This window comes from Amphiura filiformis, chromosome 15 (assembly GCF_039555335.1).
Source record: "Amphiura filiformis chromosome 15, Afil_fr2py, whole genome shotgun sequence".
Taxonomy (NCBI): domain Eukaryota; kingdom Metazoa; phylum Echinodermata; class Ophiuroidea; order Amphilepidida; family Amphiuridae; genus Amphiura; species Amphiura filiformis.
Window position 1 is genome coordinate 5,434,441 of NC_092642.1, and position 20,262 is coordinate 5,454,702.

Here is a 20,262-nt window from a genome sequence, read left to right on the forward strand (position 1 = left end):
CAGAATTTCCGTTTTGATTTCACCATCTTTCACTGTCGGCTGAAAAATTTCTAAATCAACACGTGAAATCTAAAGGCTAATACTAGCATTGTGGATCGATATCCCTGGGTTTAATAGGAATACCGGCATGGCTATAGTGTTGCCAGAACTTCAATATAGCAAAGAAATTCCCAGACCTATAGCGCTCCTACTGATCATGTTTAACCAGAACACCCAATTGGGGATTTAATCGCTGGTCGGGCAATTTGCTTTCAATGAAAAATTGACCTGGATAACAACAAAGGAAATATCGACTATTTCTGCTGGTTGCTCTCGAGATAAAAGTACTCACCATTGCCTACTTTTACTTAGTTTGACATTTTCGGAGCATCAATGGAAATAGGGTAAAACAAAAACGGAAATTCTGACAAAACTATAACATATAGACCCACACGATGTGCTTTACAGAGGTGGGAAATATCTTTCTTTAGCAAACTATGTTAGTTTGAGACGCTAAAACATGAATTCCGTAAAAAGCTCGCAGGCGAATTCAAGGCCTATAAAAATCAAAATATCACACTAAAAGACACAATTTGATGCTTAATTTTAACACCAGGATTTAAAAAAATGTATATCCAAGCACCAAGTTTTTAACTGACATTACTGAAGAAAAAAAATATTGCTTTATATTTGACCGAGAAAATTAATTTCATAGCAAAAAGGTGTATCTCTGAATTGTGCTGATTTTTACATGTATCGATCGACTTTTAGCGCGACTAAGCATTTCTAAAGAATTGGTTGTCCAGGCGGCAGACTGTCTATAATCTTTAACGGCTTGTAACAAAATCCAGTCTTGTCATCCGTGAGTAGGCCATTTTTGTGTACCTCGTTGAAATAAACAAAAAGAACTTGTGCTCCGAGTCTGTTACTGAGAGTACATACAATAGGGGTCGTCGCCTCGAGACAACTGAAATTCCAGAAACTATGGGTAAGTTGTGTAGGCCTACTTACAGAATTTCTTACCATTTACGGCAATAGGCCTAATATCTTTTCTTGTACATTTTACATTTAATTTTGAATATACTTGATGTCATATCATGGGTATATGATACGACGTACACAATATTCTGGAGTATACAAAGTATCTGATATGCCATATTCTGGATAAAGTATAGGATATACATCATGGTACAATGCCATGACAGATCTGGAATCTGGCTCTCCGTTTTACCCAGCCCTTTTGTCTTAATGTTAAACTTTATCAAAATTGGACAATATGATCACACTGTGAAAAATAATGCAGTTTATAATAACGCTATATCATTCAAATAGAATGATAGTGTTTTCGTTCAAAAATATTTGTATTCATATAATACAAAAAGTACCATAATTCGATGGCATCATTCCAGCGCATGAAGGCGCTAAATCTGACAATAGCAACAATAGCACAGAGGAGCACAAGTTAATATGAAAGCGTGATTCTTGCGATAAGAGTACAGAATAGTATAATGTAACGCGAATATGATAAATACATTTTAACGGTAAAATAAAAAGTATTAGCTATATATGTTCATTTTTGAAGAGGAGCTTTGGTCAGGGCTGCTCATTCTGGGGTCAGGATAGTCCTGCCAGCAAGACTTCAGTCTTTATCATAAACATAATGACATCTACGGACCTGAAGTCTTGCAGCGGTACATAGGGATGCACTGTACGTTTAAGAAATCCAAACTTCAAGCATCAAGAAATATACCTTGTATTTGTCAGTTTTACCTCAGAGATGCTGTAGACCCTCTCTACACAGTGTAGAAACATCACAAGTAGAATGCTGCTCAATATGATAAATCCAAATCATGAAAATCAAGACATTTTTCAGAGCAATATTTTGACCACTTTTGCACTAAGTAAATTACTCCCATGAAGATTGCAGGTTTTGCCAACTCAGGAAATTTTGAATTCACCCAAAAGATGAGATCAATGTAGATCAATCACCTCAACTTTGTGAGTATAGACTAGTACAGTTGGATTAAAATCATCCAGGCACGCCCAAACCCTGGTACAATGGGATTAAAATCATCAGTGCATGCCCAAACTGTCCTTGAGAGAGTTCCTCAGCTACATCCTTAGAGCCCAAATGGAGCCCACATATTGTGATGTTTCTTATTTGTGGAATAGATAAGAGTAGAGTGAACTGTAACTCTAGGTACGACGAGTTACAGTTACTGGAACTAGGGTCAGGACTGCTTTGGTCAACACTATATTTATAATGCATTTGTCAACTTTCCTGCTTTATTAATACTACCTATATGTCCAGGCAAAAAAATCACGGGTATTCACAAAATTTGCTACTGGTTGCTATGCAAATCATGCCATGAACATGGCATCCAGATTCTTTTGTTTTGTATGTGGCATGGACATGCCATAAAATCCTCTATCAAGGATTCATTGGGGTGAATTTTGAACCCCTTAAAAATATAATTGATCCCCTTAAATCAGGAATTCATGGGCGTGGAAATATAGAATTATTGACATTGACCACGATTCATACCCAGGAGTTACCCACGAATAAGGAATTTATGGGCATGGAAGTTGTGAGAATTTGACATTGACCGCGATTCATGCCCATATGTAACTCATGAACATGCTTTGAACATGTCAAGGCGCTGACCAAACGCCTTACACAAAAAAGCCTGCAAATGCATGAATATTCATGTGTGAGCATGAAAAACCAGTCACAAATTCCCAAATTCACGAAAATTCATGCCTGTTGTTAGCGAAATAGGGTATGTTCTTGACATGTTCTTGACAAGATCTTGGCATGTTCATGGGCATGACTCATGCCACATTTTTTGCCTGTTAGTAGAATTAGCTTGGTCAAGAGGGAGATCAGGTGCAACACCATGTCCAAAGGTGAACAAATCCACCAGAAAAATAGTTTAAAATCGGACATTTTGAGAGCAGTCTCGTCGATGGGCAGTTGCGGTAGCCGTTTCTACTCCATATTTTAAAAGCTTATAGAATTATATCATTTTTTATCTTACAGCTGCTAGTCTAATTAACGAAACAAATAAGAAATGGGTTCAGATGTTAAGGGATAAAAACGCAAAAGGCATAGCAGCTCTTTACACTGAAGATACACAAGTATTACCAACAGGGTCTCCCCCTCTAATTGGAAGAGCAGGTATGTTAAGGTGGTATTTGAGGCATTTTGGAAGTGCCCTATGCTTGTTTTAATCAGATAGAGCAAAGAACACTTATCAATATGCTTTTTGTTTGAAGCAAATCGGTTATAAGGTTTTCAAAATATATCAATAATATTTCGTCTGTATCGTATTGTTTTTATTAAATAATCAATAAAGTTAATGAGCTAAAATGAGTGGAAAAGCTCATTAATATATAATTTTGCCAATATTTTGCTAAAAATCCATATTGCATATTTTTGCCCTGAAACTTGGTCAAAGTGTTTCTAATAATTATGTTCTAATGTATTATATAGCCTAGCCGCCCTCTAATGTGCATTTGCATAATTAATTAGCATTGATGCAAATTAGCTGATAAATTATGCAAATTTTTAATTTCACCCTCACATTACTTTACTAACGTGTGGTAAGATAAACTGATGCGACGGGTTGAGATGTACCGACGGATCAGTGACGTAGCCAGGATTTTTTTTCTAGAGAGGAGGCCGGGGGCGAAGTATTACTCTCAAATTTAATACATTATGGTTGCCAGTACCCCACCGGTGCGGGAGGCAAGCGGGGAGGCAAGATGCTCCACGGGAAGGGGCAGCTGGTTACTTAATGTATAAGCTAAATAAAAACAATAATATTGATTAAGACAATAATGTTTTCTTTTAATTCAGCTTTTCTTCTATACAAGTCCAATTGAAACACTTACTGTATAGGACATTTCAAGAGCTCTTTTCATCAGCCAGATGATGCACTGAACTGCTTGGGTTGCCAGTTGACTTCTTGTTGGTATTGATTGAAGTAACACTCTCATCACCAGAAATCAATACATCATAAAGGTGGCTTAATTTGAATGTGCCATCAACTCTGTTCATAGATTGGGTGCTCGCCTCCGGATCCAAATGGATTCCTTGACCCATCTTGTATACTTGTCTTTTTCAGTTGTTAGAATTGCGCTATTCTCACAGCCTATAACATGGTTATTTTCAGCTACGTGTTCAGCTAATGCGGAAGTGAGAAATTCTGATTTAGATGCTTTCCTGTTTGCCCTGGTAAATCTGTTTTTTGATGCTACGTAATTATTGATGATAGTGATATGTTCAACTCACATGATGTAGTGTCATTATTCACAAATACACTAATAGACGAGGCGCTTAACATCATCAAGTGTAAGCTAGAAGAAGACAAAGCATTGAAAGATAGCTTTGAAAGATAACTGCAATAGCTGGTCATATACATGATTGAGTGAGTATGTCATGTATATGACCAGCTATTGCAAAGAACTACACCCTCTGGAGATGAGAGTAGGAGTGTTGCTGGTTCATCACATTACTGATGAAGTCTTCCGTAGGAAGATGAAACGTCTAAAAACGTGAGTAATCAAGTGGATTTGTAAAGCATAATTTACCAATAATTGATATCTAACAATCCTGATGAACTTATTCAAGGAGTTCTTGTTAACCTGAAAAAGACACACAGCAACCAGTATCTTAACTTCCAATCCCATCATCCGCTACAACACAAGCTAGGTGTGATAAGAACTTTACTAGACAGAATGAACAAGGTAGTAACAGATGAGGGTGACAAAGAGGCTGAAAAACAGACCGTCCAAACTGCCCTCCAGAAATTTGGTTATCCTCATTGGGCCTTTGACAAAGTGGAAAGTGCCATAAAACAAAAGCAGAAGCAAGTTAAACCAACGAAAAAGAAAGATGATGTCAACAGGAATAAAGGACTTGTTGTTATCCCTTATGTTCAAGGTCTGTCAAAAAAAGCACAGCGGATGTTCAAAAAACATAATATTGCCACAGCAATGAAGCCCATGACCACTCTGCGTAACATTCTGGTACATCCCAAGGACAAAAGAGAAAAGGATAAAATCACGGACTGTGCATATGAAATTCCATGCCAAGGTTGTGAAGCTACATATGTTGGAGAAACCGGCAGAGCGTTTGGTACCAGAAAACAGGAACATGTGAAATCAGTGGGAAAACATCGAAAAACAGATTTACCAGGGCAAACAGGAAAGCATATGAATCAGAATTTCTCACTTCCGCATTAGCTGAGCACGTAGCTCAAAATAACCATGTTACACTCTGAACGACGGTCAACCGATATCTATTGTTGTACAAGGCTCACTCAGTCATTCAATACAAACGATCGAATTTGGTGTTGAAATGAGCAAAATTTTGAGTTACACCTTTTCAATGTAAAATAAATTTTCTCGGCCAAATGAAAAGCAATAATTATCATTTTTTCAGTAAATGTCAGGAAAAATTCCTAGTGTTAAACTTAGGCGTAAAATTTAGTCATTTAGTGTAAGATTTTCGATTTTGATAGGCTTCAACTCTGCCTTTTTTGGATCAACCTTTTAGCTTTTCAAAGTAATATAGTTCGCTAATGATGATTTTTCCCAACTTTCTAACGCACAACACTGTGAATTATCGACTATTTCTGCTGCTTGCTTTCGAGATAAAGTACTGAGTTTGACATTTTAGGAGCATGACGTAAAAAGAGGTGAAATTCTGACAAAACTATAATAGATAGACCCACACGATGTGCTTTACAGAGGTGGGAAATGTCTTTCTTTAGCGAATTATATTAGTTTGAAAGGCTAAAATATGAATTCCGAAAAAAGCTCGCGGACGGAGATAAGGCCTATGAAAATCAAAAATCTTACACTAAACGACACAATTTCATGCCTAATTTTAACACCAGGATTTTAAACAAAAATGTATATCCAAGCACTATGTTTTAACTAACATTACTGAAGAAGAAAAATTGCTTTATATTTGACCGAGAAAATCAATTTCATAGCAAAAAGGTGTATCTCTGAATTGTGCTGATTTTAACATGTATCGATCGACTTTCTATGAGTGGCCAAGTGGACCAAAAAACGTGTAAGATTATACGTGTAACCTTACACGTGTAAGATGGTATCTTACGCGTGTAAGATGCCATCTTATACGTGTAAGAATGAAGCGGGATTCTTAAATTGTCGAATCACAGAGTCAGAAATCATAACCAACCAATCATCTTACGCGTATTCATCTTCCACCAATGAAATCGGGCCATAGCTTTTCTTATACGCGTAAGAATTGCCTAGTATTAGGGATGGACGGTATTCCAATTTGACTGGTACATACGACGAGCGATAAATAATCTCAGCCTCGATATCGATGCATTATAGTTTTTGCGATAGTTTTGCAAACTTGATTTGAATTTACAATGTACTTTCACCTCTCATGCTCTTGAAATTAATTGATATTATTGAGTATTAATTGACTCCAGACATTAAAACGGAGAAAAGTAGCCAAACACAATTAGGTTGCCTACCATGCTGAATGCAATTTCATGCGGACATAATACTAAAATGTAAGCTTTAAAAACTAAAAACTACACTGCACTGACAAATTTAGAAATTGCCTCGCTTATGATGTTGGTGACGAGCTCTCCTTATCCTCGGTACGCCGCCAATATATAGCGTATCGCCCATCACAAAAATCTAAATCTTACACGTGTAAGAAGTTGTTGGTAAAACGTCTTTTACATGTTATTGGTCGAAGTTTGCTACGCGTGAGATGATTGGTTGTTTATGATTTCTTACTCTGTGATTCGTCAGTTCAAGAATCCCGCTTCATTCTTACACGTATAAGATGCCATCTTACACGTATAAGATGCCATCTTACACGTATAAGATGCCATCTTACGCGTGTAACCTTACACGTTTGTCTTACACGTTTTTTGGACCACTTGGCCAATCATAACTTTTAGCGCGACTATGCATAACAAAAGAATTTTTGACCATCGTTCTGAGTGATTATAGGCTGGGAGGATAGCGCAATTCTAACAACTGAAAATGACAAGTATACAAGATGGGTCAAGGAATCCATTTGGATCCGGAGGCAGAGAACCCAATCTATGAACAGAGTTGATGGGACATTCAAATTAAGCCACCTTTATGATGTATTGATTAGTGCATCATCTGGCTGATGAAAAGAGCAGACCTTAGCTCTTGAAACTACAGTAAGTGTTTCAATTGGACTTGATTAGAAGAAATGCAGAATTAATGTAATATTACAGTCCTGATGAACTTAATCAAGAATAATGTTTTCTTTTCAAAGCTTTTGAAAAATTTGCAGAGGGTTTAATCGCGAAAGGAATAAGTAATGCGAAAAATGTGACGGCTCTCCTGGACCCGACAGCGGATAGCGTGCCCGTAGGTGGTACATTCTGGGAGAGAGGAAACTATACCTTTTTCAACGATACGGGTGCTGTCATGGATGTTGGCAAGTACGTACATCTAACAAAAATATAATAATGATAAATCTACACTGGCATGAAAGGAGGCCCTGGTTTACATTTATGTTATGGAGGGGTATAGGTTTGAACCAGACATTAAAGGAGTATTTCGTGATCCTAGCATCACCTTTTTATGACATTTTTCAGTAGATATCCACGTAAAAAGCTTATTCCAAAAATTTCAGTTGATTCCAATTTTGCGTTTGCGAGTTATACATTATTATGTGTATTACATTGCTCCATTGTGTTGTAATGTTACTCTGATACACCAGAACGTAATTCAACGAATCAATCTGCAAGAAATTTTGTGTACATAAACACAAAAATCTAAACTGTTTTTGGGAAAAGCGAAATACCCTTTTAAAATAAATACCACTTCGTTTTATATTAATTAATATTAATAATTAATTAATATTAATTAATTAATTAATTAATTAATTAATTAATTAATTAATTAATTATTCATTCAATAATTTTTGTTCATTCATTCATTCATTCATTCATTCATTCATTCAATCATTCATTCATTCATTCATTCATTCAATCATTCATTCATTCATTCATTCATTCATCCAATCAATTCAGTTTTAGAATTAATAACGTAGACCTAGTCTATAAGAACTAAGGCGCATTTGTAAGCGCTCTTTTTTAAAAGTCATAGTTCATTGAATTTACAACCGTATGACAAAACAGGCGAAAATTGTAACTTTTTGCACAAGATTTGCAATTTAAAGAGAATTGACCATTGCTCAGTTTAGTGACTCTAGTATATGGACATTATAAGTGTGCTTTTTCAATTAATGACATATAATTTGAAAAATATTGTAAAACCTACATTAGTTTTCAACAGATTTTCCACATTCGCCTTGCTATAACATTGAATTGTGTTATCTGTTGATCTAGTGACTAAAAGTGTTTTTAGGGGGAAGTGTTAGCTTTCGTTTGATATGAGCTTTCGTTTCGACAAAAACCAATCAAAGAGGCCCATTTTAGCTAGAAGCTTCACAGCTCCTACATTACTATGCACTCAACCGTACAGTGTAATCAAAGACTGTGGTGGAGACATTCACTGTTTGTTGTTCTCTGCTTGGAAGCTCTTGGGACGACAATGTGTGCTCAGGTGTATCGAGGTGCAAACTGTGCACATGTTGGTTTATAAGAGAATCGTTTTTGTATAGAAACCTTTCCATATGGGGTTGTGGCGCCCAGCGCTAAGTATACATTATAGCCGCCACCCTCCATTCTTGAAACAAATGCGCGCATAGCGCGCGAAAATTTAGACTTTCATCGCTTGGAGGGGCGCAGAATCAATGGTGAATTGGTTAATTTGACGCTCCTTAAGGGTGGCGCCCAGGGCAACTGCCCCCTTGTCCCCTTGCCCCCCCCCCCCCTCGCTACGCCACTGCGCATCTATGTTTGTTTGTTTGCGAGGCGGTTTAGGCCGACACATCTTTAAACTATTTTTTGAATTATCAATACTTTCTCGCAATACCGGTCTTCAAGTATAGTCTAGATTTATATGCCATTATAAATTATTCGATTTTCTGACTCACAAGATAAATATATATCTATGTTTTATTTTTGCTCTACAGATATGTAGTCATCTGGAAGAAAGTTGCTCCTGGAAACATTCAGCTTTACATCGATATCTTCAATTCCAATAGGGCCATTTATACTCCATGTTGAGTTTATCGTCTCCTGCCCGCGTTACGATTTTTTTGCCGCGTTTGAGTTACGCAAATTGTTATGTTCTGCAAAATTTAAAAAAAAACCTTTTGTATTTGAAGCCTTCAAACACTATAGAAAGCCTTGATAACTATTAGAAGAATTCATCTAAATATTTGAGCATTAGAAATATACAGATGTTTTACCCTTGCTCTATCCAATTATTTCAATTATACCTTTGGAATACCAGCATAGACTAGAATTGAACTAAAGCTGCCCAATGTTTTCACCAGATGGACATTAATTGTTTATAAATATTTAACTAGGAGACTAAAAGACATATTTTTAACAAATTGATTTGCATGATTTTGTTATTTTTGGGCGAGAAACGCGAAGCGTTTCTCGACCTTATTGCGATGGGTTTTGGTCTACTTATTTCCTCACAGCGTTGCAGAATAAAAATAAAATAATCGTGCTGTCTATGTAATCTGGAAACTACAGATGCGATAGTGTACATTTAAATTTGTCATTACTACTTCATGTTGATATTCAAACAGTGCTATAAAGTTGTCTTAGCAAGGAATGTGTTTGTATTAAAAGAAATAATTGTTTTACAACTTGGATGAACTAGAATTACTTTTATGCAAATCCGAAAATTGCAACAGATATTTTTCATTTCTTTAAGATTTAGCGGTATTACCAGATTATACGTACAGTTGGGCTACATTAATAGCCTCATTATAGTTTTATTGATACAGGCAAAATACTTGCCTGTATGTGCTTGTTGTTCTGCTATAGCGTATAGAATCTGTTAATGATACTATAACCACACAGTCAATTAATTTATGTCAACATGTCCTTTTCACGAGGCTGTCGGATTGCTCAGACCTAGAATGTTTGCTTATTGACCAATTTACCAGGAGAAAAGTCAATACCTGGTTGCCCTTTATCTGCTAACTTGGTTGAACCTGGTGTGGTGGTATACAGCTGTATACGTTTTCAATGTCCAATAAATGCCAAATGTTGCTAGCAGTAAAATAGTTAAATAGGCCTACTGCATGCAATGGCAATAAAAAAAAGTTTATGATGTCGTCATGCGTAGATCTTAAGGTAGTATTTGAGGCATATTCTAGAAATTAATAAATGGCTGAGACAAACCCGTTTGTGACTTTCAGAAGATTTTAAGGTATGTGCCAGTATTTTTGGTAACGAACCGGAGCGATATTGACATGTAAAACAGATGAAAAAACTGGAAACATCAACCTTCTTTTGTGATGACTTTTAGCACCTTCTTTTGGAATGGGATGGGGGCATCTTTTGTGATGACATTCGGAACCGTTCTGGGCCATTATTGGCATAACCACAACCATCAACCTTCTTTTGATCTTCTTCTGTTGTGACTTTCGGAACATCATGTAATGTTTTGAAGTTTTGAATTCATAGTATGGCCGTCACATCTCTAATAAGATTGTTTGTTTTGGGTTTTTTTTTCATTTCTTCGATAATTTTTTCATTTCTTCATTCATCGATAAAGAAGGAATGTTTTTATCTAGGCCTAGGTGCAATTATTTTCGTTTTAAAGAATAACCGCGGAACGACATTGACATGTAAAACAGACGTAGGCCTATCATGTAAACATTAATAATGATGATGGGGGCATAATTATGCGCATTATTTGCTTATTAACTTCATGTACAAAACATTAACGCTCTTATTTTGTAAACATTGTATACACATAGCTACTTTAATCAACAATAAATGTTCTGTAATTGTTCATTATCCTTCATTTCTATTAGACTTTCAGTGTATTAGCAAGTAGATGTATATATGTATAACAGATGTTATTCGTTTGTAAACACTTTTTCATAAACATAGGATACCCAAAGCTACTTATTATGCTAACAATGAACGTTCATTGACTGTTAGGCTAAGTAAACGTTACAGGATAATATGTATTCAAATTCTGCCTCAAGGTTCCTGCTTAAATTGTGTTCAAGAATCAACTAAGATTTATTTGGCCCCACCTTTTGCCAGTAAATAGGCTGTCATGAATTATCCCGGGGAATTATCCAGTGTATTTTTATTATACGTGGCCGGCCTTATCACTTGGTACACAATAGCTCACCAATCTGAAAGCCTGTTTTAATCACAATGGTCAGAATTAAATAGTCAAAATGATTAGACAAATAGGCTACACTGTCCATACACTGTACAGTCTCATTGCAAGATCATGGGCCTTGTCATTTGAGGTACGTAAAAACATACTCATTATGATCGATGCGAATTATAGAAACAGTTCAAACAATAAAATAACTACACCTTTATCTTGACACTTCCTCATTTGCTCGCCCTGTTCCTTTTTAAAGGAATTTTTATTGTATTATAAATGCATCAATCCCCCATCCCCCATTTTTCCCTTGAAATGAATATCTTGAAATGTATATGGAGAGATCAGTGCAAATCGCCCGGCAAATCGGAGTGAAGCAGACTGATATAATTCGGAATACATTATATGTTTGTGTTAAAACTTGATTTAAACAAAAAGCAAGATAATTATACTTTTAATACCCAAATAGAATGATCAAAAGCGCATAAGCATTGGTAAAAAGGCTGCTTATTTATCAATATAAAGAAACCTTGAACATAATGAATAATGAAATAGTTGCCTCATTATCATGATTATGAACTGAAAAAATGGGACGATAAACTCAGCATTGAGTTTCAAGGGCATAATGCATAAACAGTGATTTATAGACTTTGGCAACAACCTTTATACATGCATGGTTAATGGTCATAGATTAAAATTAGCATGAATTTATAGCTTTTACGAAGAAGATAAACAAGATTAGCTTCATTGAATCCATTGGTGGAGAAAGCATTAAAACTTGGGGACGGGAAGCAAGAAGATTTTGGACCACTTTTAATGGTCAAAGCGCGTGAAAAAAATTTCAATTACAGACTATTTCCCATTTCTCACACGAACGCACAAAAGACACTATTTGATTAACTTGACAATATCTTAATCTTTAATGAAAAGTAAAATATGATTGATATTGATTTTACACATGAACAATAAATGCACATACAATATAATCACACTAGTAATTACTAATTAACCGGCAGTCTTTTTCTTGTTGATTGCAAAGTTCTGTTCAGTTCAGTTCAGTTCAGTTTATTTTCATCTCAACACACATAAATGATATAATACAGAGAAACACATGTTGTAATAAGTTAGTAACAATAATACAAAATGCAATGCCAAATAATTTACAATTGAGATACTGTTGTACTCAATGTTCTGGAAGACTAATGCATGCCATTATTCCCCTGCCCTGCAAAATTTACTGTTCAGCGAAATCCATTGTACACATATAATATCACTTGCGTATAAAATCCTGGCACAGCTGACAATTCCCAAAATGATGCTGCTTTCACCAATCACTCGCGTTCTCTAGGAAACAGGCTTTTTCTTGCATTGATCCAATTTATTGACAGATGTGTTGTTTTATAAATCAGACTCCAACAAGTCGACAGAAGAATATTAATCACATGGGGAGGAAGATCACTTTCGTGTACTCAAAATCTCCTTCGTTGCTGTACATTATTGGCTACGCAAATGACTGGTTCACATACATTAGGAAATGAATTTGGAGAAAACCTTCTGTTAATAAAATACTATGCTGAGCCACCAGCCTGCGTGGCTCACGCTCCAGTAATTTCAGATGATTGAGCTCAGTAATACACCAAAGATTGTCTTCCAATTCATGAAAACAAATAGATAATCCGCTTATCGGATTAAAAGCTTAGAGGGAAAGTCTTGCTGCTCAGCGAGTGCTTGTAATTATCAGGTTTTCTCCAAATTCATTCTCTAATGTATATCTTTCTTTGAAGATGCACATACTTACAACACATAGAGAGCCTTCAAGAACTTATTTCATAATTTCTGCCCAGAAACTATGTTTTCTTTATACTCACAAACACCCAAAATCTTAGGGATCCCCAAGATTGTATTAATACATCTTGACTTAATTGAGTGACCAATTGGTGTTTCCCCTAAAATATGTCATAACACACATTCTCTTACATGATTACTTGAAAGGGTTTACCCTTTTTTATCTATCTCATGAAATAGCTTTTTATTGTAAACAAAGTTTAATGATCAAATTATATTACTCGGGGCACATCACAATAAGGAGATGCCACGTGATTCACCCAAATTCAAGGATGGGGCGTACAAGGGCGCGAAAGAAAATGGGAAGAGCGCAGTGCTGATGGTAACACAAGCAGAGGATCTACCTGGATAAAACCAATAGTGCGGCGGGCTTTTTTTTTAATATGGTAAATGTACAGAGACCACGAGAGTAGTACAGGGCGCTATGGGTTTGGAATTTTCTTTTGCTACATTTGTTCCATTTTTTTCTATGCCCCCTGTGGTTCACACGAGGGGTCGAAGGTCACAGTGGAGCCAAAACTTAAAAATAGACCCATTATGTTGTAATGTATCTCAAATTGTTCCTCTCATCACAGGGAATAAAGAAAGTCAATTGTCATATTTTTCTACGGTGCTTAGTTCAGGAGTTATAAGGTCGGATAGGTCAAATGTCAAACATTTCATACACAGAGGTCAAAATTTAAAAAATATCCGATTTGAAGCTGGCCCTTGATCTCATGGCTGGAATTTGGGCAGGAAGAGAATTCCATAATTGGGCTGTAGATGGTAGAAATTATTTTTCATGGCTGACAAGGTTTGATCTTGGGACTTCCACTGCTAGGTCATGGGATCTCACAGACCGTCGCAACCTGGGGTCATGGACATGGATGTCTGGCATCAGCTGACATAACAACTCAGGGGCCACGGTCAGCGGCCTCCTTGTAGAACATACGATAGAAGGGGGTGGCTGCTCCAAGTAGCCTGCGGTGGCTCAATTGCTGAATACGATGATCTTCATACTCATTTGTTCGCAGACCAATATCATGGCCTTGTAGATGATGGCTCTCTGGGCCAGCTGAGATCTATTGAAGAGGTATGATCTAAACCAGAAGAATGACAAAATTAGACATGATTACCCCGGCGCTCCCACCTCCTAGTTTCTGAATGAGGGGCTGTGGGTAACACGGTCAAATGCCTAAGAAATATCGAAGAGGGCCAAAACGATCTGAATAAACATTTGCCAATCATGGGGGACTGTAGTGAGGGCATAACAGAAGTAGGGGATTTGGGAAGGAACCCAAACTGACGTTTAGTGAAGATTTAATTGGTGACAAGATGACTCAAGGTTAGGAATAATATCTTGGAGGAGATAAGTTGAAGAGATAATACCCGTACAGAATGGTGGAAGTCAAACCCACGTCTTTGAGCGTAGACCTGCTGCCATTTGTGAATTGAAACTGTTTTTGTGAATCACCACTTTGTTCCTTTTTATCATGTCCAATTTAATCAATTTATAATTATAGGTTTTTCCTGTACAGAACAAATTGAGTAGACTAGTTTGCTGAAATGGTTGATTGGCAAGAAGCAAAATATGTCAAACCAATAGACATGGACGACATACTGATGTATGCATAGATCAACAGGAAATTGCCGTCAGCTTCGTGATTCATTATCATCGGAATAAATAGTATATTATGTATACTGTTTGCCTAGTGTTAAACAATATGGAGGGACATGAAAACAAACATGATCAAATGCAATTGATGATATCTGATGATAAGTATATCAGCGTTATAGACCGCGAGCTGATGCTTTATCTGCAATATCCTACATGGTCAATAACAATAATATCAATATTGATATTTATGTAAACTGATTTTGTCAACTCATTATTTGTGTTTATGTATATGATGCTGCAATATACCGTATTACACTTTACAGTGATAAATATTATACATAATTAGCATAGGATTGCTGGATCAAGTGATTTATAAGGACAAGTGGTGAACAACTTACGATTTGCAGACGACATTGCACTAATTGCTAACAGTGAAGAAGACCTCCAGACACTAGTTAGCCTCATTCATCAAAGCAGCTCAGCTTTTGGACTCAAAATAAATATCGCTAAAACAGACGTCCAGGCCATATGCAAAGAGGATACCCAGCTTCTGCAGGTGGATGAGTTCACATACCTAGGAGGAAAAATCACCCAAAAAGGATCCTGCTCAGAAGATATAAAACTTCGAATAGGCAAAGCCCTAGGAGCTGTGCAGAGACTACAGAGTATCTGGAGTGCTAAGGACATCCAAACCAACACCAAGATTGAGCTTTACAAGGTCCTTGTTTTGTCAATTATATTGCTATACGGAGCAGAAACCTGGACATTGAAAAGAGAGGATGAGAATCGACTGCTCACTTTCGAGATGATGTGCCTTAGGAAGATAATGGGAGTAACACGGAGAGACAGGATCCGAAACACCATCATCCGCAAAACCCTGGGTGTTGAATTTTCCATCTTGGACAGAATAACCCGGAAGAGACTGCATTATTTTGGCCACGTCCAGAGGATGCCTCCCTCACGCCTTCCAAAGATGGCCTTTGAATGTCACATCCAGGGAGTCAGACCTAGAGGAAGACCACCAAAGAGGTGGAGAGACTGCCTGCTAGCTGACTGGAAAAGAACTAACCTAAACTCCAAAGTAAATGCCAGCCGTACAGCAGATGACAGAACAGTTTGGCGGGACATTGTGATGCGGATGCCACCACTCAACCCCCAGTTGGAGTGAACGGCATAGGTAAAGGTAGGTCAAGGTCATAATAATTCATCCAAAATAACACAGTACATTCACATCATTATGTTTATATAATGATGTTTAGGGTAGTTATCTGCACCGCAGGAGGAGATTAAACGTAGCTACAAGCTGCTACATAATTTGATAATTTATAATAAGAAAATTTACATATTAATATGATAGCATGATCATTTTTGTAAGCTCATAAAAGTCATACCCATGTTTACCCTTACGGTGATATTTTAGGGTTGTCTAAATTAGACTCTAATAGACTAATTCAATATTTAAATAGGTTTACTGATTCCTGCACCTAAATCCGATTGTATTGGCATATATCGAACAAAACCCATTAACCCATTGTACCACCCCCTAAGATTTTTTTATCCGTCATAAAAAACACGCACGCGTTTACGCCCTAAGCTAATCGTAGATCCATCCTGTGCGCTCATTTAAGTGATCTAATAAAGAACTTTGGGAATAGGACTCGCTAAATATTTTAGGCGGCGAGGTAGGTACCAGGAATAATCACACGGCTTGGTAGATGCGTTTTGGTTCACTCGTCTCGGCTAGTCTCTCTGGTTGGTAGTTCTGTTCCTCGGCTCTTCATCGTAGATTTGGCATCGGTAGGGGCGCTAATAAAAAGCTCTCCCATAGAACTCGAGGTTCAACCAAGGTCTTATTTAAGCTTTCATACTCAGCCAAGCACGAATATTATCACTCAAACAACAAGACAATATAAACCACAATTTACTGATATTTAAGTTATTTATTACTTACTACATCTTCTTCATTCGGTATGAAACTTTATATTAAAACTAACAAGTGAACTAGGAGTAGAACAAACTCCATTATCAAGTAATAATTAGCGAGAATTGTTCTCGCCCTAAACTAAGAAGTTGTGTTCAAATCTTGACGCACACGGAGAGTTTATGGAGAGGTGTTATGCCTCTGAGTGACTGCCACAAGCTACAATTCATTCTCAGTTTGCGTCGTCCACAAGACCTCCGCTTACAAAAGACCATTGTGACGTTTTACGATAGTCTAATCGAAATGATACGAGAGAGTGATTTCTCACTCGGGGTGAATGACACCATAATTTTGGTTAAATAAATAAATAAAAATAGAAGGCACGGGATATAAAATAATATATCGCCACAACAGTGATAACAGTTTTACCCCAGAACTTTACCCGGGGGCGGCCATCAATGATGACCATAGAAGGGAGGTTGGTGAGGCCCATCATTGGTTTCGACAGTAAAATTAATGATTTTCATTTCGCTCTTGTACAATTATTCTAAGATTTTCTGACTTTTTACTGGTTAGTTAGATGAAAAGATTCATTTCCTTTTATATTTAGGAGAAAATTTTGTGAAAATCGCATTTTTGTTGAATTTTAAGCCGAAAATCAATTCCCCAAATCTGCAGAATTTCCCAAATTTGCAAAGGCGACCTCATATCATGACATCATAGCGACATTGTGTATTGTATTGTATTCTATATTTGATTTGCTTTGATCTGGTTTTCTCAATCAAAGTCATGAATGTTTCCTATAAACGTGTGTCGTTTTTATTAGCTAATTCAAAGTGTGTGACCAATGAGAATAAAAGTAACATCGGGAGATTATAGAATCAAACTACACATGAATAACAAATTGCACAGGGCAGTTTCCACGTATAAAAAAGTAAACAAAGATGTTAACATCACAAAACTATTCATGTCACTCGAACTAGTTGTAGGAGATTAGAATGCTTTTGATTCATCCATTTTCTAGCCCGACACATAAGCAACGCGAGTGAATCGTGTGACCCAAAATTACGAAGTATTTTATATTATAACAGAATGTCAAAAAAAGAGAGTGGTATAGCCGTATATGCATAGATAGAATGAGAGACAGAAACAGGAATAGAGATAGAGAGACGGGCTTAGTAGAGGGTGTTAGCTAGTCATCCATCCACCTGTCATTTCGGAGGGACAGTTTGCTCTTGGTACAGGTAAACTAATGCTTGAAATAATGCTTAAATAAGTTTTACGACAAGGCTATCATACTATGGCAATTACCTGACCGAACTCCTAGATGTGGCAGAGGTCTGGTTTAGGTTTTCAGGTCAAATGTTGGACTGGCAGTTTTGGTGAAAATGACGGCCACTTGTCAAATCCCAAGACTCTTAATCATAAAGGCCCGGGGGGATCACTCATGTATAAAAGTTGTAAGCATCGGTGTGAATTGACTTTCAAAAATGACCCTAAGCTAGGATGTCGAAAATTTGTTAAACTGACCCTAAACATGGATGAACTGAAATAAAAACACCCTAAGCAAGGAATTGTCTTGAAATTTACCCCTAAAACAATAGACATTATAAAAACACCCTAATCGAGGAATTGGTTAGAAATTTGGCCCAAACAAGGATAGACATTGCGTGTGTCGGTACAGTGATATCAGTAAGCTTAAAATTGGCACTGTTGAAGTCGGCTCCATTTTTAAAATCTGGTTGGTAAAATTGCTCAGAAACCACTCTTTTGTGCCGAATAATTTGATAAATATGTCACCACTAATGTCCGTTAATTGGGTAATTTTATAAAATTACGTACCCTAAGCGAGGATCATCCTTTAAAAAACACCCTTCTTTTACTAAAATGAGTGTTTTGAGATTCCTAATCGCGGATCCGCGCGGATCCTCGTTTTGCTTTTCAAAACCACCCTAAATCCGCGTTTTCTTTCACGCGGATGCTTACAACTTTCATATGAGTGGCCCCCCCGGGCATAAAGGGTTAGAAGCTTGAGTGCCATTCCTCGATGCCATACTGTGTCGTATGCATGTTGCGGTAAGGTCAACAAGGACAGTCCCGCTTTCTCATTGACATCAAAGCAATCCTCGATGTCTTAAGTGAGTAATGTCACGGTGTTTGCCGGTGGAATGCTCAGCAATGATATAGGTCTGTAGTTTGTGGGGCGCCCTCTACGGAGGCGGCCCACAATATAGGCATGAGTTTGTGAGAAGCTTCTAATTTCACTCTTACTAGATTTACTCCGCAATTGTTTTGCTAAAATTATGCCCTTGCTCAGAAATAAAACCACAATATGCTTGGATTTTATTTTATTATTGTTTTCTGTTATGCACAGGATAAAATGGTGTGCGTATATTCTTTGTTTAAAAGACAAAATTAATGGATTTGTAAAAACACCAAATAAATCAAGACCTTTGACCTTTGTAACCACTTTGACCTTTGTAACCAGTTTACCGCCTCTTAGAACCCGATAGACGGTGACCAACACTATGGACTACAATAGCCTTATCTGAATGGCATAGTCCAATAACCTCAAATAAACAATCATAGTGCAAAATTTGACCTAACTTGCAGAGTATGAGTTTTGTACCCAAAGTTTCAAAGTCAGGCATCTTATCAAGATCAAGATAGTGATAGTGACATAACAATTAACATGCTTATCTTACCAAGGTCTTATCTATCTGCATGGGGTAATTGGAAATTATGGTGTAGCCTATTTGTTTTAAGGATGAAGCAACTGGCTCCTTTTGCATGGAAATTAGAACAAATTACTATACAAGCTGTATCAAAAAGTTTGGTACCCAGCAGTTTTGATAGTAATTGAAAAGCCTGGTTCTTCCAAATGCAATATCGGGTCCCCCTTAAAATGATAAAATGATCAGACCATAAATCTTTTGTGACTGTTTATGACATTAATCAACAAATTATGCGGATCCTAGATGTGTCGAGGATGTTATGTTTATGAACAAAACGTTACGTTTGTATTTTCAACATTGTTAATCATTGCTACGTGTATGTTAACAAATGAAAGTTCTGTAATTTTTTTAATTCTTCAATGCGAAGTTAGTAAGTATTCTTTTGGATATCATCAAATTGTAAATCTCTAGTCAGATTTTCAGTGTGTTAACAACTATGTATCAAAGATGTTACGTTCATGTACAAAACATTAACGTTCTTATCTTGTAAACATTGTATACCCATATAGCTACTTTTATGAAGAATGAATGTTCTGTAATTGTTTTTTATCCTTCATCTCTATTAGATTTTCAGTGTATTAGCAAGTAGATGATGTAGGCTATATGTATCACAGACGTTATGATGTATATGTATCGCAGACGTTTATATACATTCATAAAAACATTTCTTTTGGTCAACATAGATATTTTGCCAGGGGGAGCATACTTATTTGTGTCTTCTATACTATCCATCATATACCCCCCTGCATAACAAAATTCAACAATATTCAATATCCAAAGCAATATCATCACTACAATATGCCCCAAAATTGAACTCCCCCACCCCACATAATCGCAAATTGACACGACAGCTTCATTCCAATTCAATTTATTTCATCCAAAACGGTCCTGTGATACACCTTCCCCAATCAAACACATTTCTCTTG

The 20,262-nt window shown here is 36.8% G+C and overlaps 1 protein-coding gene across 1 annotated transcript; it reads left to right on the forward strand.

The window, feature by feature from the left end:
- Nucleotides 1–890: 890 nt before the first annotated feature.
- Nucleotides 891–9,527, forward strand: LOC140172111 (uncharacterized). Its single transcript, XM_072195454.1, has 4 exons — nucleotides 891–967; nucleotides 3,020–3,157; nucleotides 7,289–7,457; nucleotides 9,059–9,527. Exons 1-4 carry the CDS (start codon nucleotides 964–966, stop codon nucleotides 9,150–9,152), a joined length of 405 nt encoding a protein of 134 aa, XP_072051555.1. The 5' UTR covers nucleotides 891–963; the 3' UTR covers nucleotides 9,153–9,527.
- Nucleotides 9,528–20,262: the final 10,735 nt, after the last annotated feature.

Coding starts and splice junctions, on each gene's coding strand:
- LOC140172111 (XM_072195454.1), top strand. Junction 3,158..7,288: donor CCCTCTAATTGGAAGAGCAG/GTATGTTAAGGT, acceptor TTCTTTTCAAAG/CTTTTGAAAAATTTGCAGAG. Junction 7,458..9,058: donor GCTGTCATGGATGTTGGCAA/GTACGTACATCT, acceptor TTTGCTCTACAG/ATATGTAGTCATCTGGAAGA.